Source organism: Anolis sagrei, chromosome 1 (genome assembly GCF_037176765.1).
Source record: "Anolis sagrei isolate rAnoSag1 chromosome 1, rAnoSag1.mat, whole genome shotgun sequence".
NCBI classification, from domain to species: domain Eukaryota; kingdom Metazoa; phylum Chordata; class Lepidosauria; order Squamata; family Dactyloidae; genus Anolis; species Anolis sagrei.
Window position 1 is genome coordinate 302,195,739 of NC_090021.1, and position 25,038 is coordinate 302,220,776.

The window sequence follows — 25,038 nt, forward strand, 5'->3', positions numbered from 1 at the left end:
TCAGAGCTGTGTTATGCAACCAGCATAGCGCTACTAGCACTGGGTCCCAGCTATAATACTTTTGCTGGGAGTTAAAGTCCAAAGCACCCATGTTTGCCCAGGCCTGCCTTATCGATGCAGATGCCGGCCTCCAAATGGAAGCAGCATCCACAGCTTCACTCTGATGGAGAAATTTGGGTTTAATAGAATTATAGAGTTGGAAGAGATCTCATGGGCCATCCAGCCCAACCCCCTGCCAAGAAGCAGGAAAATCATGGCAAAAGTACGATAGCTGGGACCCAGTGTTGGTAGCACTATGCTGTTTGCGCAATGTGGCTCTGAATTAGAGAAGGGAACACTGCACGAGACAGCACACCATGTGAAAGATGCAGCTGTGGCAGGATACCAGTGAAGTAATGTAACTCAGATGGGACAGGATAACAGTGAAGTAATGTAAGAGTGACTGGATTTCTACTGAACTACCTTGCATAGGATTTACCCCTTCTACTGAACTACTTTGCATAGGATCTCCGGATAGCTTACATCAGGCTGCCCCCCCCTTCTACCGAACTACCTTGTCGACTCTGTCGTAGCTGCATCTCTCACTGTGTGCGGTCTCTCGTGCACGTGGTTCTGTGTCTGGTGCACATGTTCCCTTCTCTAATTTAGAGCCGCATTACGCAACTCGCATAGCACTACCTGCATTGGGTCCCAGCTATCATACTTTTGCCAAAAATTACATTCAAAGCACCCCCAACAGATGGCCATCCAACCTCTTTTTAAAAGACTCCAAAGAACGAGCCTCCACCACACTCTGGGGCAGACAGTTCCACTGCTGAACAGCTCTCACAGTCAGGAACTTCTTCCTAATGTTCAGATGGAATCTCCTTTCTTGTAGTCTAGATGTGCCCCAAGTTTTCTTTCCACTGGGAGCTTGACTTCTGTAGAAACCGGTCCTCCTGCCACTCCTTGCCTATTCTTCATTCATCTCCCCTCCTCCTATTTGCCTGCAGTGAGCGAGAGCTCTCCATACCACAGCCCCAAGATCGAGGAATGGAGCAGCAGCCTCAGCAGAAGCGGGTTCGCAGCCACGGCTCAACACATGGCGGTGAATGGCCTGGACAAAGGCTCCCTGGAGCAAGAAGCCAAGTACAGCCAGGTAAGAGCCACTGGGGGTCAAGGAGGGAAGAGGAAGGGAGAGAGGGCAAGGAGGTCCTTGGGAGAACTAAGTGGTTCTGCTGCAATGAAATAAGCAGGTGCACTCAAGGCCTGTAGGGCCCCCTTTCTGGGCATTGTCTCAACAGGAACTGGGGCCTTCAGCAAAATATAATGATAATGATTCCACAATTCCATTTCACTATCACAATTCCATGCTACATGATGCTGGGATTTGCACTGCATGGGGGAACTTGAGAATTCTCAGTCTAAGTTCTCCTGTAAACTTTGGTCCTCTAGCAGGTCTGGACTTGAGTTCCTGGAAACCCTGGCCAAGCTTCTAGGGCCCTGGGGACCCATCAATACCGCCCTATTATGCCGTTCAATGCAGTTAAACCAGGCATGTGCAAACTTTGGCCCTCTGGGTGTTTTGGATTGGTAGGGCTAAACAAGGCATGGACAAACGTTGGCCCTCCAGAGGTTTTGGACTTCAACTCCCACAATTCCTAACAGCGTCAGACCCTTTTCCACTTAAGTGACTGAGGGGCAAAAAGAAAGGACCTGAGGCTGTTAGGAATTGTGGGAGTTGAAGTCCAAAACACCTGGAGGGCCGAAGCTTGCCCATGCCTCGTTTAGCCCTACCAAGTCCACATCTAAGGATTAAGTCTCATCAAAGTCAATGGTTGAATAAACAGGCACAGGTTTGTGCTACAGGCTTCTAATCCCATGGCCCACTCTTTGGAAAGGAGTAGGATATAACTTTCTTCCTTGGTTTTGAAATTTAATATTTCGTTACGTGAAGCTACTAGTTACATGAAATGTGTTCTCTTTCACAGATGGGTAGAAAGAGAAAGAGATTATAGATGGAAAGCTGGAATCTTTTGTTCGAGGCCCACTCGAGGTTCTTACCAGAAGGGGGCTGTGGCAAAATTAGACTTTCAGAGCGATCCTATAGGCAGGCAGCTGGCAACTCTTTGGCCTTTTCATCCTCTCTTCCCCCAATTCTTTCCAGTTGAATTCCCCTGCCCCCGCCCTCCTTTGGACAGCTGGCTATTCCTTGTCCCCCTCCCAGCCTGTCCTTCCATCCCCCCTCCAGAGAATGTTTGGCTGGAGGTGAACTTCCATCACCCCAGCTGTCATTTTTAGGGGGGGGGGGGACTGATTGAATTGAGTGATTGTAAAAAGTGGGTTTTTGAGAAAACCTTCTAAAATTCACCAAAGCTGTAATTTGCCAGGGAATTATGCTGATAAAGCACTCAGTTTGTGCCCAAGGAATGGAAATATCTCCCCCCCCCCCAAAAAAAAAAGAAAAAGAAAAAGAAAAAGCTTGGAAAGGGTATATTTTGGAGGACAACTCCTACAGCCTGCATGTGGAGTTACAGTCCAGAGCAATACTTTCTCAGGGCTCCATATCATTTCCAAGAGCTGTTCCATACATCCATATAACCCAGAATATCAAGGCAGAAAATCCCACAATATCTGTTTTGAAATGGGTTATTTGAGTCCACATTGCCATATATTCCAGTTCAAAGCAGATAATGTGGGATTTTAATCAGCCGTGTGGAAGGGACCCAAGATTTGCTACAGGAGGTGGAACAACTTACTTTCTCAAGTGACTTTGGGTGCATTTACACAGTATAATTAATACAGTTTGACACCACTTAAACTGTGCCATAACAATGCTGTGGAAACCTGGGCATTGTAGTTTGGTGAGGCTCCAAAAAATTTGACAGAGGGGGCTAAGGGCCCTTTCATACAGCCATATAACCCAGAATATTAAGGCAGGAAATCCCAAACTATCTGCTTTGAACTGGGTTATCTGAGTCCGCACTGCTATATATTCCAGTTCAAAGCAGAAAATGTTGGATTTTATTCAGCTGTGTGGAAGGGGCATAAAAGCCTTGTGAACTACAGCTCCCATGATTCCATAGCATTGAGCCATTGTAGTCAAACTGGATTCATTCTACAGTGTGTAGATGCATCCTTTGAAGATCTGACTGTAGGAGTAAATCGTTTCTGGTTGCTTTTGGGAACTTCCAGACAGGCCCTATATCCCATGATCTGAGCCCACCTTTTCTGCTTTAAACTGGATCATATGAGTCTGCACTGCCAGATAATCTGGGATAAACAGAAAACCTGGAACCAGATCTTGGGATATAGGGCCTGTCTGGAAGGACTTTCAATGCTGTTTGACTTTGTACTGCATTATCCTGGCTCAGAGTTTCTCCCAGGGAGCCAACTCCTCATGTTAGCCTCCCAATAACAAACTGTTAATAGGCCTTTCTTGTGGAATGGATCCCTAACCTGAAGATTTGGGCTGTTCTTCTTTGATGCCTTGTTTTATCTCACCACCAAACAAGATTTAGCCACATCCTTTGTTAAAATGTGAATAGGTTTGCAAACCTTTGTAGGGCTCTCTTTTTGCAAAAGCCAAATCCCCTCTTTGCCTCAGCTCATTGTGTCCAAATTGGAATTTGTGTTTGTCTTTTCTAGACAGCATTCTTAAGTAGTGCTGGTTGAAATGAGAGAGAGAGATAGTGCTCAATCCCTTGCATGTTTACTCAGAAATAAATCCCAGCAGCTTCTTGAGACTGAGTGTGTACGGTTCCTGAGTGTTTTTAATTTATTTATTTCTTGCATTTTTAGTCTGCCTTTCCACTTCTAAAAAATGCTCAAGGCTCCTAAGGACATCACTAAAGCCAAATTAAGCAATAGACAAAACTCACTTAACAAACTCTGTGAGTCAGTTCAATTGAGCTCAGGAACAATTACTTCTGAGTAGGCAAGCAGAAAAGTGTTTTGCTTTCCAACTTGAAATCAGTGGGATTTCATTGTGCATGACTTTGACCCTTTAAATGGCACCTTTGAATGGGGATTTGTGGAGACTGTCACATAATTGCTATATTCATTGGTCAGCTAAATAGGCCTTGGAGGGTCCTTAAGGCTATCATATATCCGTGACTGCTTATTTTTATTTGTTTTCTTCTGCATTTATTCCTCATTGCCTGACCCTATGGGCACTTTTAGAAGTCTGATGTCTTGACTATCTTGTAAACCTTAGTCCTTGAAATGTCCAATTTGATGTGCCTCTCAAGGCATCTATGTCTGTAGACAAAAGATATAAACACACGGCCCAGACTTACTGGTGGGTTGGTCTTGCCTTTTGGCTAGCCATAGTATTTTCCCCCCAAACAGTTTTGTTTAAAATGGGTGTCTTTTGTTTGCCACCTTGAGCTCCTTGATGAAAAGAATGAATTAAAATGTTGCTGTTGTTCATTTAATTAAAGAGTGAATTGGTATTTGCATTGATCCTGGTCATCCTGTTAAAAAGATAATAATGCTGCTCAACTCCCATGCAGCACAGAATATAAGCACGCTTTTAATGCTGTTATGTGATTTGGAGCTTCTTGTTTTATTTATTCCAAAGGATGTGTATTAGTCAAAATAATTATTTATCTATTTAAGATAAGTTGTCAAAATTATTTTTGTTTGTAGTTGAAAAAAATGTTAAAATGGCTTCGTAATTATTGTAAACATTTTTCAGATCTGTAATATTCATATGCTTTATACACAAAGTGTTATATTACACAGTGGCAGTTAAAGTGCTATAAATGTGCATTAATTCTACAGTATAGATACATTCTATGTCTCATGTGCCTTCAAGTCAACTCTGATTCTATCCTAAAGTTTTCTTGGCAAGTTTTAATCTTGGGAGGTTTGTCATTGCCTTTCTCTTAGGCTAAACTGTTGACTGTTTACTGTTACTAATTGTGTAAAGGATTAGACTGTTAATTGTTTTTGTATTGTACATTGAATTTCTGCTGTCTTTTATTGTTGTGAACCGCTGTGAGTCGCCTTCGGGCTGAGAACAGCGGTATAGAAGCAAAATAAATAAATAAATAAATAAATAAATAAATAAATAAAAGAGTGTGACTTGTCCAAGGTCACATAGTGGATTTCCATGACTTATCAGGAATTCCAACTCTGGTCTCACAGAGTTCAAATCTTATGCTCAAACTGCTGTGTCACAGTCTTTATTATGCTGTGTCTTTATTAAATCATAATTTGGTATTGGATCTTGTTTCTTGTTGCTTCCAAAGTCCCTGTCTTTGGGCTGTGATAGTGGTATAGGATATTTAGAGGTGCAGAGATGTATACATTTGGCATATGAAGTTTACCTGGGTTGAATAAGGATTCGATGAGAATAAGCCAACTTCACCAATGACTGAAATGCAAACATGTGCAATCAGAATTTGTTTGTATTTTAAAATTGTATCAGAAGCAACTTAAAAAACTGCAAGTCGCTTCTGGTGTGAGAGAATTGGCCATATGCAGAGATGTTGCCCAGGGGACACCCAGATGTGTTACTATCCTGTGGGAGGTTTCTATCCTGTCCCTAGCTGGAGCTGACAGATGGGAGCTCACTCCATCTCATGGATTTGAACCTCCAATCTTCAGGTCAGCAGTTCAGTTGGCGCAAGGGTTTAACCCACTGTGCCACTGTGGCTCACATCAGAATTTATGAAAAGTACTTAATCTCATTAAGCTATTCATCAGAGTTACTAGCTGCTACATAGTGACAAAATTAGTTTGCTGTACAGAAAATCAGCAGGAAAAGTGGTTGGGCTGGTGACTTGGATGTGGATGTGTAAACCCAAAAAAGCTGGCAATGCAGATGGGGAAGCCTGAAGTTCACATCCTCCCTGTGAACCATAGGGTTCCCCTGCTTTCATTAAGCGGGTCAGTGTTCCATAGAGTTGGCCTAAGTAACCCAAAATATACTTGGCTATGGACCAATCTCTTTTGAACACAACGGGATTTACTCTTGAGAAGATTTGCATTGCATATCATCATTTTACTGTAGGAGAAGGAAGGATATGACTTACCAGTTATTAGTAGACTGCAATGCCTCAACAGGCTTCTCATTCCCTGTTCGAATACATTTTATGTATCTGCTCAGAATACACTGAGTTAATTGAGTCTTATTTCCAGTTATGTGATTAAAGGATTTCAGCCTCTTTCTTTAGTAAGAAACCAGATATTTCAGAATACAAAGAATATGAAGTTTGTACTATCATTGATGTGTTTGCTTTCACTATGCACTGTATAATTTTGGTATGCTGTACTGAGTACCTGCACATATTAACTACGAACCATTCATATTTCTATTAGCTCTGCTTAGAGGTTTTCCTTAGATTGGGCAACATGAATTCCCCCCTGGCCCGACTATGCTATGTGGATAGTTATATTGGCTCATCTCATGATCCAGTGGTAAAAATGATGGAAATAAGTGTTTCCAGAAGGCTAGTAGCTGCATTTGTTTAGTGTGGTGAGAGCAACAAAGACTCCTTTGTTGCTGTTTTTTCAAACCAGTATGTGGCGTAGTTACAAAAGGTGTAATAGTAATAATTATTAGTGTAATCTGGGCTGATGAAGCTGGAGTTTCTCTTTCTCCTACACCCCTGTAATATGTTTATTTAACTATAAACATATGTAGTTGGATTTGGATGGGGAAAATAAATTTGCATTTACGTACAGTAAAATAAATCGATATACATAAATCAGCATCCACACATCTTTAAGTCATTGCTGGAATAAGATGACTATGCTTCATTTCTGCTTTCATATATACTATAATTTATACCTAATTAAAATAATATTTTTTGCTAGTATGCTATAAATAATATTAACCACTTTCAGGAAAGAACTCAAAACGCAGAAGATGTCAGAGACAATACAGATGGTTGGGATGCATGAGGGGCTGCCTATATACCATCTCCCTCTCTTCTCAGGAGGATAAGAGGATACAATTAAGATCCCGATAAGAGGATATCAGTAGTAGCAGACATCCCAAGAATGGAAAAATGGGCTTACTTATCATCATGAATGGTGGTAACTCTTCTAATGTCTGGGTGGGTCTGCTGTAAAACTGGAAGTGTGAACAGCTATACCAGGCATGGGCAAATTTCAGCCCTCCAGGTGTTTTGGACTTCAACTCCCATAATTCCTAATACCCTACTGGCTGTTAGGAATTGCGGAAGTTGTAGTCTGAACACCTGAAGGGCCGAAGTTTGCTCATGCCTGAGCTAGACCAATTTACTGAGAAATAAGTAAATATTTGTGTGAAAGAGTAATTGTAAGATTACTTTACTTGGTCATTTGGCATCTGCCATTTTAAACTCTGGAAAGCTAGTTGGAAAGATGAGAAAGATTGGAAAGAGGAAAGTTAAGGATGAGCATCTCTATTTTTGAGGTTACTATAATTTAATCTGTTGTGCAGGCATTTTTTTTTAAAAAAAGGAACACAAAAGATATCCCTTTGTTTGGTACTGATTGGTGGCTTTAATATGTATAGCTCAGAAAAATGACATTTTAGAACTTCTGCTCCCATAACTTCTCAGCCCGAATGAGCATAACATGCTGGCATGGGATTTGAACCTCCAAAGTAACTTCTCTGATCTCTGGTAGAAAGCCATGCCAGGCCAGTTTATCAGGAAAAATATTGCAGCTCTGTTAGACTGCTATCTTGTGATACACTAAAGTCTGTCAAATTAATTAATTGATTGGTTGGTGCTCAAAAAAGGTGCTCAATGAAAAACTTGAATTGCTTTACACTTTTGGTCATTATTCCCCATGAAAATAGGAAGCTGTGCATTTGCATTCACATCAATGAACAGAAAAATATAGTGTTTGTACTATTTCCCACTCACCAGTGGTATTTGCTTGCCTATTGCCTTTACACATGTCAAACTCGGACTGATTGATTATTTATTTAATTAGTTTATATCCTGTCCTTTCAATAACAGAGCAGATAATGAGATCGAGAGACATTATAGGCATTTTTCCAGCCTTCTTATAGTCAAATGCGTGTTTTGCCTGTGGGTTAAGGGCTGAATGCTGTTTTCCTAATCTCCAGAGTTTCCTGAATGAAACCTGATGACTCAAATTCTGTTCAGGAAGTGGTGGTTTTGTAATTGCATCCATAGAATATCAGTTGACCTGAAGTCAGTGGAACAGATTCACCACTTGAATGCTTATTACATTTAGAGCAGTTTGAGTTTACCATGGAGCAGTGAAGTTGTCACTGATGTAAAAGTATAGACAATATAAAACTGCATTTAGTGGGAAGAATTACGAAAGTATTTGTGTGATATGTTAATAATTAGTCAGGAAAAGTAGTTGATTCAGGTGTCTATCTTAAATTTGGTTGTGAGTCCAAACTCAACTCATTAAATCAGCAAACAAATGTTAAAGCAACACTTATGCAACCCCAATTAATTGAGTAGGTCTACTCTAGTGAAGCTGTGGGGTGAGAAATTTAATTTAGGCATTTGCTAAATTGAAGACATCAATTTATAGTTAACAAGCTGCTTCAAGTTTCCTTTGAGGAGAGAAAAAGCAGGGTATAAATAAACCTAATAAAAAATAATAATAATTTGATTCATCCAAATATAGTTTATGGCTTCTTTACCAGTGACTCAGTGAATCCCCCGCAATTTTAATCTGAACTTGAAAGGTCCTATCCAAGGTGCTGAACTGAATCACCCAAACTGTTGCCACTGGCTCTAGGTGTGCTTGATTTGTCTGATAACCACACTAAATTGCATTATTTTGCTGATTCAGTATTCCGAACCCGTTCCTCCACTTTTCTTATAATCCTTAAACAGGTTGTGTTTTATGAACACAACAAGAGGCTCAGTGAACTGAATCAAAGATCTATTTAGTGCTACATTGTATTCTCAACTATAGAGATGTTTTTGGCGAGTTTGGTTCAAGGCATTGTCTTACAATTCTGCTAAGACATAGGACAATATTGTTCACCCTCTATTCCATGTACCGTAGCCTATACTGGGCTAGCAGATGAACCCAATGAAGACTGGTAGTGGTTTAGTATCCTACCCCAACCTATGCAGCGAACTAGCCAAGAAGATGCAAGAAAGGTGGTATGGCACCTTACTTAGTAGCCTAGGATGAGATGACTGCATCTCTTACTCTTTCCAATGATAGGACCCTGGCATGTGTTGAGAAGTCCACATCAAGAAATAACAACAATTCCCCTAGTATTTTTGATTGTGTGTTCCTGCATATTAGGGGGGGGGGGGGTTGTACTGGATGTCCCTTGTGGTCTCTTCCAACTCTATAATAGGTACATTTATGGTGGCGGTCATGTGTGCTGCTCACCAATTTTTCCTTCTTTCTGTATCTCATGTTATTAGATCAAGCAGGCATTCACTGACTGAAATAACAATGTGGAATGTTAAAAGCATTGTTTGTCACAAAGTCTGTGGATCTGGCTGTTGTTCCATGCATTTTTTAAATCCTCAGTAACTGGCAATTTCTCAAGTGCAGGCTTATCTTCCCCATTCAATTCCAAGGACACTACTAATCATTGTTGGAGATTTCCAAGATCTCAAATAGAGGCTAATGGTCTATATTCAAATCAGAGAATCTGTCAGCAGTAGAAATTACTAACACTTAATTTAAATCCGAGATAATCACAGTTTCAACTTTCCACATCAGCAAACAATTAATCAATTTTGAGATATATGTAGGTCTTTTTATAGCAAGCATCCTCAAACTGCGGCCCTCCAGCTGATTTGGCCTCCAACTCCCAGAATTCCTGATCATGGAACTTGCTGACTAGGGTTTCTGGGTGTTGGAGGCCCAAACAGCTGGAGGGCCACAGTTTATAGAGGATGCCTGTTTATAGACTTGTTTTAGAGCATTTCTTATTATTTGTTTAAAGATTATCATTGATTTTTTGCTGGTGAGAAAAAGAAAGTTCAAGTGGTGAGTATTGGGCAACACAGTTTAAGAGATATTGACAAGTTGGAATGTGACAGAGGAGGGTGACTAAAATGATCAGTGGTCTGGAGAACAAGTCCTATGAGGAGCGGCTTAAAGAGCTGGGCATGTTTAGCCTGTTGAAGAGAAGGCTGAGAGGAGACATGATGGCTATGTATAAATATGTGAGGGGAAGTCATAGGGAGGAAGGAGCAAGCTTGTTTTCTGCTGCCCTGAAGACTAGGATGCCGAACAATGTTTTCAAATTGCAGGAAAGGAGATTCCACTTGAACATTAAGAAGAACTTCCTAACTGTGAGAGCTGTTCAGCAGTGGAACTCTCTACCCCAGAGTGTGGTGGAGGCTTTTTCTTTGGAAGCTTTTAAAACTAACTTAAGGATCTGACGATAGACAAGGATAAATGGAATGGAATGAATATATGGACTCTGAACCCTGAGCATGAGATTGTTTTATTTATTTATGAGATTGTTTTATTGTTTTATTATGCATTGATGTTTTAATTTAATTGTTGAACTGTTTGTATTTTGTATTGCTTGTCAATCAATTTGGGCATCTAATTGTGCCTCCTCTGTAAGCCGCCCTGAGTCCCCCCCCCCCCCCAGGGTGAGAAGGGCGGGGTATAAGTAAGTGAAATAAAATAAATAAATAAATAAATAAATAAATAAATAAATAAGTAAATAGACTGGATGGCCATCTGTCGGGGGTGCTTTGAATGTGATTTTCCTGCTTCTTGACAGGAGGTTGGACTGGATGGCCTATGAGGCCCCTTCCAACTCTATGATTCTATTCAGAAAGGTTTATAGAGAGTTTTGGGGACCTGCTTCCCAATAACCCATTTTGATTGGAAGCACTTGTGGTGTAGCATTCAGAATTTTATTTATTTATTTATTTATTCAGAAAACGGGAAACTACCTAATATCAGGTCACACTATTTGTCCCACCAAGTGTTGTCAATTCTGAGGTTCTCCAGGAGGTAAACACAGATGCTCAGAAGGTGGTCTGTTTATTAGTTTAAAAGCCTGATTTGTTCTGAGAATGCTCTTAAGATCTTCTTCAGGGGGTTATATAAAACCATACAGGGAAAATGCATAAATAGCATCACATTTCATAAAATAATTATTGTAGTTACATATATCCTGTACATTTATTGGTGTACAGTTGATTTTGGCCCACAATGACTGTAGCATATGGTTTTCTTGGCAACATTTATTGATCAGAGATTTGCCATTACTTTTCTTTCAGACTGAGGGAATGTGACTTATCCATAGTCACCCAGTACACTTTTGTGTCTTAGAAGGGATTCAAACACTGGTCCTATGGAGTTCCAGTGCAATGATCAAATGAAACTACTATACCATAGTGGCAGAATAATGAATTTTTAGCAGATCATAATTTGTTGGTGCATAAAATCACTGCACTATACCTACTAATAATAATAGCCTAAATGTACTCACTCAGAATCAAAACTTTTCTGAGTTAGGAACTCCAAAGCTATCTCCTAGACATTTTTTTTCATGTCAGGAGCGATTTGAGAAACTGCCAGTGTGGTGTGAGAGAATTGGTCGTCTGCAAGGACATTGCCCAGGGGATGCCCAGATGGTTGATGTTTTTTTTAAAATCATCCCTGTGGGAGGCTTCTCTCATGTCCCCTCATGGGGAGCTGGAGCTGGCAGATGGAGCTCAACCCACTCTCCCTGGATTTGAACCACTGACCTGTTGGTCATCAGTCTTGCAAGCACAAGGGTTTAACCCATTGCACCACTGTGGGCTCCTCTTAGACAAATGAAAAAAATTGAACATTTGGACTGGATGAGGTCTGGATGAGGTCTCTTCCTAGAGAGTACCTGGAGAGATTTCAAAGCCTTTGGACTCTCCCATATCACTACATTTTTTGTAATAACAAGAGAATTTGTCTGAACCCAAAGCAATCAATTTCTACAACTCAGGTGCTTTGCTGTAATTTTGTCCACAGAATAATAAAGTAAAGCCACTGTGAAACAGTCTGTACACATCAACCATTCGTATCCATCTTGTGCTAAAATTTTCTTTATCTTCCGCCTTGATAGTCAATAAAGCAAGAAGCATGTGCAGTTGCAGTCATTCTTTTTAGATCATCTTTACTGACCATCATTAATGAGCATTTCATAAACAAGATATGCCTTCAAGTGGCATTCTTGAATCTTTTGGAAGTATTTGAACTCCATGGATGTGACTGACCTTCCAGAATTAAAATCCAATGTCCATCTAGGTTTTACACTGAAATAATAAAGAAGCCTGCAGAGTTTATAAAAGGAAAAGCTAATGGCACCTTACCAACTATATAGAAAATCATATTTGAGATATCTCTTGTTTTGTTCTCTGGCTGGGACTACAAAACCGAGGATTGTCAAACATCACACAATCCTTAATATAGAGCTGGTGGGCTGTATTTTGACAAGTGGAGCACAAGATATACAGGACTAAATCATGATTTATCAGGCTAAAAATGCCTCAAGTCTCTTGTGTGAGCCTTTCAGAAATAAATGGATCACACACAAAGCTTGGAAAGGTTTGATTTCTTTTTGGAAGTCAAGTCTTATTATCACCCCACCAGCATGGACATTTTACTACATTTGGGGAAGAATACTGTAGGTTATTCATTCAAAATATTTCTTACTAAAGTTCTCATTCTAAATGTATGTATAGGTGCTGGTTTTATTTGTATGGTTAATAGACTTTACAGAGTAATTGATGCAAAACTGGAAAGACTACCCAGTGTTCTTATAGTTTGAATGCTGACAATGTCAGGACCAAAGATACACAAAGAGCACCACTTATGTTATTTGTTAGCAAATAAGTGGAACTAGAATCACATAACCTTAAAATGTATATACAACAAATAGGTGAGGCTGGACTTATATGAAATTAAAGTATGCAGAAACCGTCTGGCTCTCTTCTTGCTTTCTGGGGTGAATTATGCCAGGTACAGTATAATTTAATGGGACTTGGGCATTTATCTGATGGTTCATAGTAAGAAACATTCCAGCCTATATTTTCTTCTAGATACGAGATACCTTGATCAAGCTGATTTTTTTTAAAGAAAGGAATTACCACCCAAACCAACTGGTAATACATTAAAGGAATTTACGGTATTTTCTGGTGTATAGGACATTTGGGCGTATAAGCCGACCCCAACTTTTCCAGTTAAAATATAATGCTTGGGATATACTTGCTGTATAAGACTACCCCTTTTCTAACGCACACCCATTTAAAATTTAAAATTTCAGATTTGATTTCAATACAGTAATTTTCCTATTACTGTACCTACTTCTCTGCCTCTCAGATCTTGCACATGCACGCCTGCACTGCTTCACTGCCGTCCTCAAGAGCAAGATCTGAGAGGCAGAGAAGTAGGTATGGTATTAGGATACAAGGGCAGGCCAGATGAGTAAAAAAGGCATGTTTTTCTGGGCACAGCTTGGCTCTATCTCTTTTTTCCATACCCCTGGTGTCCCGGATGCCTGCAGCTTGCTCTGCCCTTCACTTACACCTTCCTGGTGATGTGCCCTCTCACCTTGTCATCAGGACCACATTAAGTCACTTCTTTCCATGAGTCCTGGTGAGTGGATTTTCTTTTACCGTACTTGTACAGCACTGCCCTTGCTGCTTTTATATGGTTACTGCATACTGCGAGGATGCAGCCACGGCCATTTTTGAGCTCCCCCTACCATATGTGGTGACTGCAAATTCTCCAGTCCAGCTCGAAAGTCTCACATTGTTTCCTTTGCAACATTGGGACATAGAAAGCTGATGACTGAATTCTCATTATTTTTCTTATGGCTGGCATGAGAGTAATTAATGTAAGACCAGGTGTGAAACATACTATTCCTCAGTTCCATCAGCATAGATAATAGCCAAGATTATGTGTGAGCTGTTGGCCAACACCTGGTTGACTAACCTCATTGTAAGTGATAATTTACAAAATGGTAAGATATGCAAGCAATGATTTTGAAGTTTGTGTCTATACCATAAAGGTGGTGCCCAGACACCATTTGCAAGTAATTCTGATCATAAAAAGGGATAGAATTCCTTGTTCTACTTGGCAATGCATTTGGAGGAAAGAAACATTACTGCTAATTTGATAGAAAGACATATCAAGAACCAAGAAACCCTATATTTTGCCACACCCCTTAGTATCCAACTTGTGCTAAAATTCTCTTTATCAGTTACAAACTGGTCCATAAAATACCATAGAGTAACAAAGCTGTTGGTGAATTTGTTTTATCTTTTGTTTGACTGACCACTCAACACATTAGAGAATGAATCCACTTTAAATCTGGTTAAATCTGCAGAATTCTGGGGTCTGTAATTTAGGGAGGAGTATTTATCAATCTCACTAAACTACAAACCCCAGAATCATGCAGGAGGCCAAAACCGGATTTAAAGTGGATTCATTCTCTAGTGTGATGAAATAGATGTGAATAGCTTAGCAAGAAGTTTCATGCCCCCAATGCTGGATTCTCAGTTGTTAAATGTTTAAATGCACTCCCATTGGGCCCCCTCTTTGTTACCACCTTAAGTAGCATGTCTATATCCCATGGAATCCTGGGATTTGTAATTTGGGGAGACCCTAAAGCAGTGGTTCTCAGCCTGTGGGCCCCCAGATATTTTGGCATTCAACTTCCAAAAATCCTAACAGCTGATAAACTGGCTGGGATTTCTAGGAGTTGTAGGCCAAAATACCTGGGGACCCACAGGTTGAGAACCACTGCACTAGAGGTCTCTGGCAGAGAATTCTATATATCTCCAGAAATTACAATTGAAAAGATACCACAGGATGGAACAACAGCAGTTAAAGAGAGTTGTAACACTATGATTATGCAGTATAAAAGAGACTAGTGTTTGCATTCACAGTTATTTGTTGGCAGATCATGAACTATGATGACTATTGGTTGACAAACCAGTCAGTGTTAGGAAAACTGGCTGTGGTTAAACACGAGGCTTAGGACGAACTGATTACAAGATGTAATTTGATTCCAAGGCATTTTGCAACTTGATCTGCATGCATATGCGTATAAATGCAAACACACACTCTGGATCTTCATTCTTTCAAAATAAAGTAAATATGTCTATTAAATTTATAAATCTCACATAATCACAATTCCAATAAAAACCACAAGCTGATCATTTTGCTGCCTCATTCAATATATCTCATTTGCATCACCATGTAGATATGCACTCTTCCCACCTGTCCTTTTGGTTGCTGATAGATCCTAAATTAAGACATGATTGTATTTAACTTAACAGAGCAGAGGAGGGAAAAGAAAAACATCTCATTTTGAACCTTTTTAGAAACTTTGCTTTTGGGTGCACATTTAAACATTTGCAGACCTTTATTTGTCTCTCTCAGATTGCTGCATATTTTTGCCTTCTTCCTACAACATTGCAAGCTCCTAATTATAAGACTGTCTCCACTATGAAATCCTTTTGCATTATTCTTTCAGGAGAGAGTATCTGAAAATATTTAGTCCCTATTTCCCAGGGGGGTTCCACATTTATTGCTCCCTTTCTTCTGTAGCTTGCTCTCTTCTTAAGCTGTTTCTAATAGAGACTGTGGTTTGGTTTTCATTGACTGATTCTTGAAGGGAGTGCTTCCCACTCCTGATTGTTCCATATTGCCGTTGTATCCTACTGTTTGTACAATATTTTTCAAAGCGGGTAATCGTTAGTGGGTCAATTACATTTATGATTGCTATTTCTTAATGGCAGATTTATTTGAAACACGATAAGCTAATAATCATGCCATACATTGTAAATGAAGCAGTCATGCTGACAACATTCAACGACTCTTTTCAATGCCCCCCTTTGTATTTCACACCAAACATGAATAAGCAGCTATAGCTCTCTCTAGTGATGCTGTCAACCTTTGACAGTGTAACATTTTAATATTTTTAGACTACCAGTGCATATTTATTTATTTATTTTATTTATTTATTTATTTATTTATTTATTTATTTCTTACTTTTATTGACCGCCCCTCTCAGCCCGAGGGCGACTCGGGGCGGTGAACAACAACAAAGAAGGACAGTGTACAGTAGAACAATAACAATACAAAACCAGACAATGACAACATAACACATACCTATACTAAAAATCCGCTTCGTCAAGTCCTGGGGTCATAGCCGAAATTCATAATCCTAGTTCATTCCAGTGTCATTCCAAGATACACTCAATTGAAGGCCTGCTCGAAGAGCCATGTTTTCAGGCCCCTACGAAAGGCCATCAAGGAGGGCGCCTGTCTAACTTCAACAGGGAGGGTGTTCCACAGCCGGGGGGCCACCACCGAGAAGGCCCGCTCCCTCGTCCCCGCCAGACGTGCTTGTGAGGCCGGCGGGACCGAGAGAAGGGCCTCCCCGGATGATCTCAAGGCCCTCGTGGGCTCGTAGGCCGAGATGCGGTCTGCAAGGTATTTTGGGCCGGAACCGTTTAGGGCTTTGTAGGATAACACCAGCACCTTAAATTGGGCCCGGTAGCGAATCGGCAGCCAGTGGAGCTGGGACAGCAGGGGCGTTGTATGCTCTCTGCGTCCTGCTCCCGTTAACAACATGGCTGCCGCGCGTTGGACTAGCTGCAGCTTCCGGGCCGTCTTCAAGGGCAGCCCCACGTAGAGAGCGTTGCAGTAGTCGAGACGGGATGTGACCAAAGCATGTACCACCGTGGCCAAGTCAGACTTCCCAAGATACGGGCGCAGCTGGCGCACGAGCCTAAGCTGTGCAAATGCTCCCCTGGTCACCGCTGAAACCTGGGGCTCCAGGCTCAGCGATGAATCCAGGGTCACACCCAAGCTGCGAACCTGCGCCTTCAAGGGGAGTGCGACCCCGTCCAGCACAGGCTGTAACCCTATACCCTGTTCGGCCTTGCGACTGACCAGGAGTACCTCTGTCTTGTCTGGATTTAATTTCAGTTTGTTCGCCCTCATCCAGACCATTACAGCGGCCAGGCACCGGTTCAGGACTTCGACGGCCTCCTTAGTAGCAGGTGGGAAGGAGTGACAGAGTTGGACGTCATCTGCGTACAGGTGACACCGCACCCCGAAACTCCGGATGATCTCACCCAGCGGCTTCATGTAGATGTTAAACAGCAAGGGGGACAAGATGGAACCCTGAGGAACGCCACAGGTCAACGGCTGTGACGTTGAGCAGGAGTCCCCCAGTAACACCTTCTGAGTACGACCCTCCAGAAATGACCGGAGCCACTGCAGAGCAGTACCCCCAAGACCCATTTCTGCAAGGCGCCCCAGAAGAATACCGTGGTCGACGGTATCGAAGGCCGCTGAGAGGTCCAGGAGCACCAACAGGGACACACTCCCCCTGTCTAGCTCCCGGCGCAGATCATCCACTAAGGCGACCAAGACCGTCTCGGTACCATGTCCCGGTCTGAAACCAGACTGTGCCGGATCCAGATAATCCGTGTCTCTCAAGAATACCTGGAGTTGTGAGGCCACCACGCTTTCCATGACTTTGCCCAAGAAGGGAAGATTGGAAACAGGCCGAAAGTTGTCCAATTTAGTGGGGTCAAGTGATGGTTTCTTCAACAGCGGCTTTATAATAGCCTGTTTTAGGCTCGCTGGAATCTTGCCTTCCCGAAGGGAGGCATTAACCACCACCGTTACCCACTCGGCCAATCCCCCTCTGGCCTCCTTCAGAAGCCAGGATGGGCAGGGGTCTAGGATGGACGTGGTGGGTCTCATTCCTCCAAGTATCTTGTCCACATCCTCGGGTTTCACAAACTGAAAAGAATCCAACAAAATCGGACAAGCAGGTGCTTGTGTCACATCCACAGAGACTGCATCTAATGTGGCGTCCAGCCCAGAGCGGATCAAAGCGACTTTGTCTGCAAAGAACCGAGCAAATGCTTCACATATCAACCAAAGCCTCTATGAATATGGCGAGCCTAACATATTTTGCTATTTGAGGTAAAAAAGAAAAGAAAAGATGGCAACTCCTCTCCAGTCTCCATAACAGAATGTCATTTTTTTTGGAGTGGCACTGGGAAAGTGTTCTCCACTGCACCTAAGACAGCAAGTTAGTTGAGGGAGTCCATCATAATCTTTCAACACCTTGAGAGTTTAGAGAGAACAGCTGGAATGTTGTCATTGTTGCTCTCTTCCACATCTCTTGCCTGCAGTGTTGACCACTTTGTCTTATGAGAAGGCCAGCCCTATAAAAGCATAGAATCGTAGAGTTGAAAGAGACCTTGTGGGCTATCCAGTCCAACCCCCTACCAAGAAGCTGGAAAATTGCATTCAAAGCACCCCTGCCAGATGGCCTTCCAGCCTCTGTTTAAAAGCCTCCAAAGAAGGAGCCTCCACCATACTCCAGGGCAGAGAGTTCCAATGCTGAACAGCTCTCACAGTCAGGAAGTTCTTCCTGATGTTCAGGAGGAATCTCCTTTCCTGTAGTTTAAATCCACTTCCTAATCTCCATGGCAGCCGAAAACAAGCTATATGTTTAGTGAATTTTATGGCCTAGAAGCTATATGGAATGATGCTATGCTGGTTTTAAAGTACTCTTACTGGACCTACACCATAGAATTAATGCACTTTGACACCCTGTAAACTGCTATAGCTCAATGCTATGGTATTATACAGTAGGAGTTGTAGTCATACAAGGTTTTTAGCTTTCTCTGCCAAAGAGTGCTGGTGCCTCTGCAAACTACAAACCCCACAATTCCATAACATTGAGCCATGGGAAGTTAAAATGGTGTCAAACTGCATTAATTCTATGATACAGATGCACCCAAATTCACATTTACTCAAAAAGTAAACTGTTCTGCCACCTACAACAAATCTTGAAAATAATACTAGAACCCTGCCAGTATACCTTGACTAAAACACTTATTAACATAGCAAATTTAATATATTTTGCCTTTTGAGACAAAAGAAAAAAAATTGCACCTTTTCTCCAGTCTACATAACAGAATATAGTTTTCAAGATTTGCTGCAGGGGGTGAAACTGTATTATTTCTATAGATAGTAGCAAGGATGCTTTAAGACCAGCCATAGTATCATTGCATATAGCTTCTAAACTGTAAATGGTTCCGGCCCAGCTTACCTGTTTGAACGTATCCCCCTCTAAGATCCACTTTGGAGGCTAAGATCATCAGTGGAGGCCCTGCTCTCAGTCCTACCCACCTTGCAAGTGCGACTGGTGGAGCGAGAGACAGGGCCTTCTCAGTGGTGGCGCCTTGTCTGTGGAACTCCCTCCCTGGTGAAATTGGATTGGTCCTCTCCCTCCTGGCCTTCAGGAAAAAAGACTGAAAACATGGCTCTGGGATCAGGCTTTTGGTCAATAATGGGAACAGTGCAATAAGTATAAATTAATTTAATGACAATCCAGACTGGCCCTGGAATATGATCTGGATTATGTGGTTTTAATTGTTGTCTTAATGTTATGTTTTAATTGGTTGGTTTTAATGTTTTTGTTTATTGATTAATGTATGTATATATGCAGCATTGAATTGTTGCCTTTGTAAGGCCACCTTGAGTCCCCTTCAGGGTTGAGAAAGGCTGGATACAAGTATGGTAAATAACTAAATAAAAAAACAGGCTGAATCTCACTTTGCCTCTAGTATTACAGTTCTAGTATCATTTATTCTGTAGATAACTGGTTCTCAAGCTGTGGGCCCCCAGGTGTTTTGGACTCCAACTCCCCGAAATCCCAACCAGTTTACCAGCTGTTAAGATTTCTGGGGGGTTGAAGGCAGAAACATCTGGGGATCCACAGGTTGAGAACTACTGTTCTAGGTGCTCCTAATAAGTGCTGTCCAGTATATTGATGCAACTCCCCTCTTTTTGATTTTAAGTTTTTAAGTGGTTAGGTCTTCTGTCCAAATGAGTAAAAATCTGACTACCAAGTAATGAAACAATGCGATTTTAAGCATATAAAAAACAAATCTCACTGAGTTTAATGGGACTTACTTCCAGACAAGTGTGCATAGAATCACAACCTTAAAAAACCATAGCTGTGTTAATTACATCTTTACTAAACATCACATCTGTGAATAAAGTTTCCATCGTGTATATGCTGATGAGGTTAAGCTTGGGCAATGTGTTAAATCTTCTCTAGGGATTGCATACATTGGTTTGATTACATAAATCATATTTACCATCCAGTAAAGTGAAGTGATGTAGCAAGCTTACATCCTGTGTATTTACACTTGGCTTACATAAACTTCCCATTGCATCACTTCTCTAATATTACTCAAATATGACTAGTATTTCAGCCTCTATTCAAAAATACAATTTCTTGAGAACCTATGAAAGTGAACTTTGAAGAAATGGGTTAAATTTTTAAAGTATTTTTTCATTTTCTGTCAAAACTACAAATATGCAGGAATGCTGGCATGTCTTCAGCTAGGCAAATATACAGATTTAATGGTTATTTTGCAAATGTGATGTTGAATCTATTGGACACACATCTTTAAATTCCGCTGAGCTGCAGGTTTCAAATTACCAGTTGGGGAATTATCTGTTTGTGGAGGAATGGTAAAATAAATAAAATAAATAAATAAAGTCCTGAAAGCAAAGCGTAGAGACAGAATGGCTTTTCAATGCAGAATGTTTTCCTGTTGAAAAAGCTATGTTTGCTAAAGCTTGCTGTATGGAGTTCTTATTCAGAGAATAACTATGCTTCGGAAGTCCTGAAGTCCATCAAATCTCACAGTCTGATCATGTGAGGCAGGGATGTGGGCTAATACCAGCATGAGTGCTAGTTAATTTATTTTACAGAATATATTCTGGCTTCCCACTGTAAATGTCCCCAAAACAGTGTGCCTCTCTAGTTTAATAACAAGAAAAAACAAACAAAGTGAAAAGCAATTGTGTAGTGAACATAAACAGCAGCAGTTCTTCTCAGTGATTGCAGTTTTAGCAAACTATTATTAATTGGTGCTAAAAGCTTAGGCAAACAAAGCCAACCTCAGCATGCTGTCTTAAAGATAATAAAGAGGGCACATGTGGAGAACAGTCCACATTTGGGGTGCCCCGGTGGATCCCTTCCCTCAATCACTGTCAGAACTTCTGAAGGTAACAGGAACTAGAGAATAGCCCCAGGAGTAGATTTCAGTGGACAAACAGGTCATAGAGAAGAGGGTGGCAATTTAGGTATCTAAATAATTTCAACTTATAAAACTGAATTGTAGTTTTACATGACTACAAATAATAACATCACGCCCATTAGTGATGTGATGTGGATCTTTTTCATGAAATCAGAGATGGGAGAGTTGAAGTAAACCTGCAAAAAAGTTTATTTTCCCTCACTACTATCATAGAAGCATTAAGTTGAAAGAGACCACAAGGGTCATCTGGTCCAACCTCCTGCTATTCAGTAACACACAATCTAAGCACTCCCAACAGATGGCCATCCAGCCTCTGGTTAAGAACCTCTGGTGGAGACTCCACAACAATCCATGGCATCAGCATCCACTGCTGAACAACTCTTACCATTAGGAAATTCTTCCTAATATTTTGGTGGAATCTTTTCCCCCACAACCATTACTCCATGTCCTAGTCTCCAGAGCAGCAGAAAACAAACTTGCCCCCTTCTCAATGTGACATCCTTTCAAATATTTAAACATGGTTATCATGTCCCTTCTCATAATAATAGTAACTTTATTCTTGTATCCTTCCTCCATCTCTCCGAGGGGACTCAGGGCGGCTTACAGATGGCACAAAGTGTCTGAAACAGAATATAAAATGAATGACAAAATACAAGTACAATGAAATAAAAACATATGGCATATAAAGCAACTATTAAAAACAACGCACAATAACAGATGGCAACAAGCTACCAAAGAACATGGCCAGACTGACCAAAAAGACTAGGGAGTGGGATAGTACAACATTGTAGCCATGGGACATGGGCATGAGAGGAAGTGTACTGCTGTGTCATCATGGCATAAGCCACTAGGGACTTCTTTTCTTCAAGCTAAACATACCCAGCTCCCTAAGCTGTTCCCCAAAATAAACATCCCAATTCAAAAATTTCTTCATATTCTGAAGGTACAAATTTGAGGTCAGAATACACGAAATATGAGAGGAACATTATCCTTCAAAATTTCCCAAGCCTGATCCATAAGTGCCAGGTTAGGGCAGTGTACAAACAAGGAGTGGATAAAATGTGACCAATGGACCACATGTAGCCATGAGGATCCCACCAATATCCTCTGATTTTCCAGTTTATTTCCCAAAAGCAGTCTAACACTCTGGAAGCTTCTATAAATACAACTCTCCCTGGGAAAGTCACTTCCAGTCTCTAACCCCCCCCCCCCTTTATTTTTGATAAAACCAAAAGCAACACTGGAGAGAACTGTGTTCAGGGAATGCATCTTATTCCTTTGATACACCCGGTTTACCATTTCTGGGATCTGAGCATATTAGTGTCAGGAATGTGGCCCACAGAGATATTGGAGAGAGGGAAAACATCCCATGGATGACCTTCAGAATTTGCTCAACACAAGCATATTGTGTGAGATAACAAAAGCATAATCAGAAGTAATTAATCTAATGTGTACATTTTGTGCAGCCATCTTGTAAATCTGCTATTTTATTTATCATCAGATATCTTGACATTAAACATATATTACACTAGCAGATGAAATAGTTGCTTGACTCCCATATGATGGTTCCAAAACCAGTACAACCTCAAAGAATAGCAAGCCCACACAGGTAGTAGTCATCTGAGCAAAATAAAACATACATTTTTGGGGTTTTCCAGAAACATAATTGTGGCTTGACTTTTGTTCCCCATTTATATCAGATTCACTTTCTGACTCCCTTTGTGTTTTGCATGCTATAAATGCTACAGTATCCCGTGACACTGCTAGTTTTTTTTAGAGCAGGAATTTCCAGGTACTGTCTATTATCAAGGAAGACATCTTCCTTATAAAAATTAATGTTAAAAAAGACACACATCTTCTAGGGTATTGTCTTTCTCTTTACTCTTTGCCAAGACCCACAGGCAACTCACAATCATGTGCTGAAGTATTGTCTGTAATTTACTGCAAAAAGTATCACATATTGAAATATGTTTTTCTGGACTTGTTTTATTGATATGAAGACAGACATACCCTTCTTCAGGAGGGAACATAGCTCAGTAGGAAAGTGTACGCAGTAGAGTTTTAGTTCTATCTCCAATGAAAAGGTGATGGGAAAGGTTTGTGCCTGAGAGCTGCTGCCATTCTATGTAGATTAATGGTTCCGGCCCAGGGTATTTGTCCAAACATATCATTCCCTACGAACCAGCATGTAGATTAAGATCTTCTGGGGAGGCCCTGCTCTCGGCCTCACTGGCCTCAAAAGCGCGGCTGGCAGGGATGAGCAACAGGGCCTTCTCAGTTGTGGAATTCCCTCCCTAGTGACATGAGAGCAGCCCCCCTATTAGCTTTTAGGAAAAGAGTAAAAACTTGGCTCTGTGAGTAGGCCTTTGGAAACTAAGGCAATGCAGTATTTTTGAATCGAAACCTTGTGCAATTGACCTTGGAATGGACTCAGATCATTAACTTGGATGGCGTGTTTTCTAAGTTTTTAACTTTTAAAATCTGTTTTAACTCTGTTTAATATGCTAGAAGTTTTGAAATGTTTAGATGATTGTGTTGAGGCACGACATTGTGCCATTGTAAGCCACCTTGAGTCCCTCTGTCGGGGTAGAGAAGGGTAGGATACAAGTATGGCAAATAAATAAAATTAACAAATTGACATTTCAGTGGAAATAAATGTTTTATGTGATATAGGGCAGCATTTTATGTATCTTTCCTCATTGAGGGACCTTCCAGACAGGCTCTATATCCCAGGTATTCTACTTTAAACTGGATTATATGAGTCCGCACTACCAGACAATCTGAGATAAACAGAAAACCTGTGATCCGATCCTGGGATATAGGGTCTGTCTGGAAAGGGCCCTCAGTGAAAAGTTAAAAGTGGATACAAAAGGTGCAGCAAACTGAGGCAGCATTTTTCCAGTACTTTAAATTTGGAACCAAATAATTTTCTAGCCGTCTCATATACAAAATCTAAGTGTCCCTCAATTGCAAGCTTTTTATCCGTTGAAGAAGTTTTTCTCAATATACTAAGACAAATTGCCATGATTTGCTTTGTAACAGTAAAAATATACTGTTTAAATTATATGGCACCTTACCTCAAATATGGGAAGAACTGTGTCATCTGCACAGTCTTATCAAATGACAAGGAATGCCTACAATCTCTGAATTTATAGTATGAGTATCTGAAGGGAAGAGAACTATACATAACAAGTGTACAGGGCAGAAATTCAATATCAGTTTTTGGCTCATGTAAAAACCTATGAGTATTGTATATGGGCAGATCTTGGAAGGAACTAATTATAAGTAATGTACGCACTAGCAGTGAATTATTTCTTTGTTGGAATGGGAAAATAGTGAAGTTACATCCATAAAGTAGTCTATATGAATTTCTGAAAATGCATTTTAGGGGTTTTGATGGGATTTCTTCTAAAGTATTATGCCATCATCATTGACGATCACTCGTGTCCAAGTAGGATGGCCTTCCAAGCATAGGATTTTGATGGTGGGTCCGTAGGTGACTATGGATACCTATTCTTGACCCACATGTTCTTCCACAGTGATAACATTGGTTTTCAGATGGAAGGTGGTCCTGGTTAGGGTTGGCTTGACGTCCATTCCTTTTGGTGCATTTCTGCCTTCGTCCTCAATTCATGTTTCTTTGAATTCCACAGCACTCTTGGTAATAGCTGACCTCCAGTCAGAATGCTCAAGGGCCAGGGCTTCCCAGTTCTCAGTGCCTATGCCACAGTTTTAAAGATTGGCTTTAAGCCCATCTTTAAATTTCTTTTCCTATCTACCAACCTTCTATTTTCCATTCTTCAGCTGGGAATGGAATAACTGCTTTGGGAGGTGGTGATCGGACATTTGGACAACGTGGCCAGTCCAGTGGAGTTGACGATGGAGGATCATTGCTTCAGTGCTGATGGTCTTTGCTTCTTCCAGCATGTTGACATTTGTCCGCCTGTCTTTCCAAGAGATTTGCAGTTTTTTTTGAGGCAATGCTGATGAAATCATTCCAGGA

At 40.9% G+C, this 25,038-nt stretch overlaps 1 protein-coding gene across 1 annotated transcript in view; it reads left to right on the plus strand.

Moving 5' to 3' along the window:
• PAX9 (paired box 9) overlaps positions 1-25,038 on the plus strand; it is a 58,491-nt gene that overhangs the window by 21,463 nt on the left and 11,990 nt on the right. Inside the window, exon 3 of the mRNA XM_060759063.2 lies at positions 993-1,138. Within this exon, the coding sequence (XP_060615046.1) occupies positions 993-1,138 (146 nt within the window). The remainder of the gene's footprint in view (positions 1-992; positions 1,139-25,038) is intronic.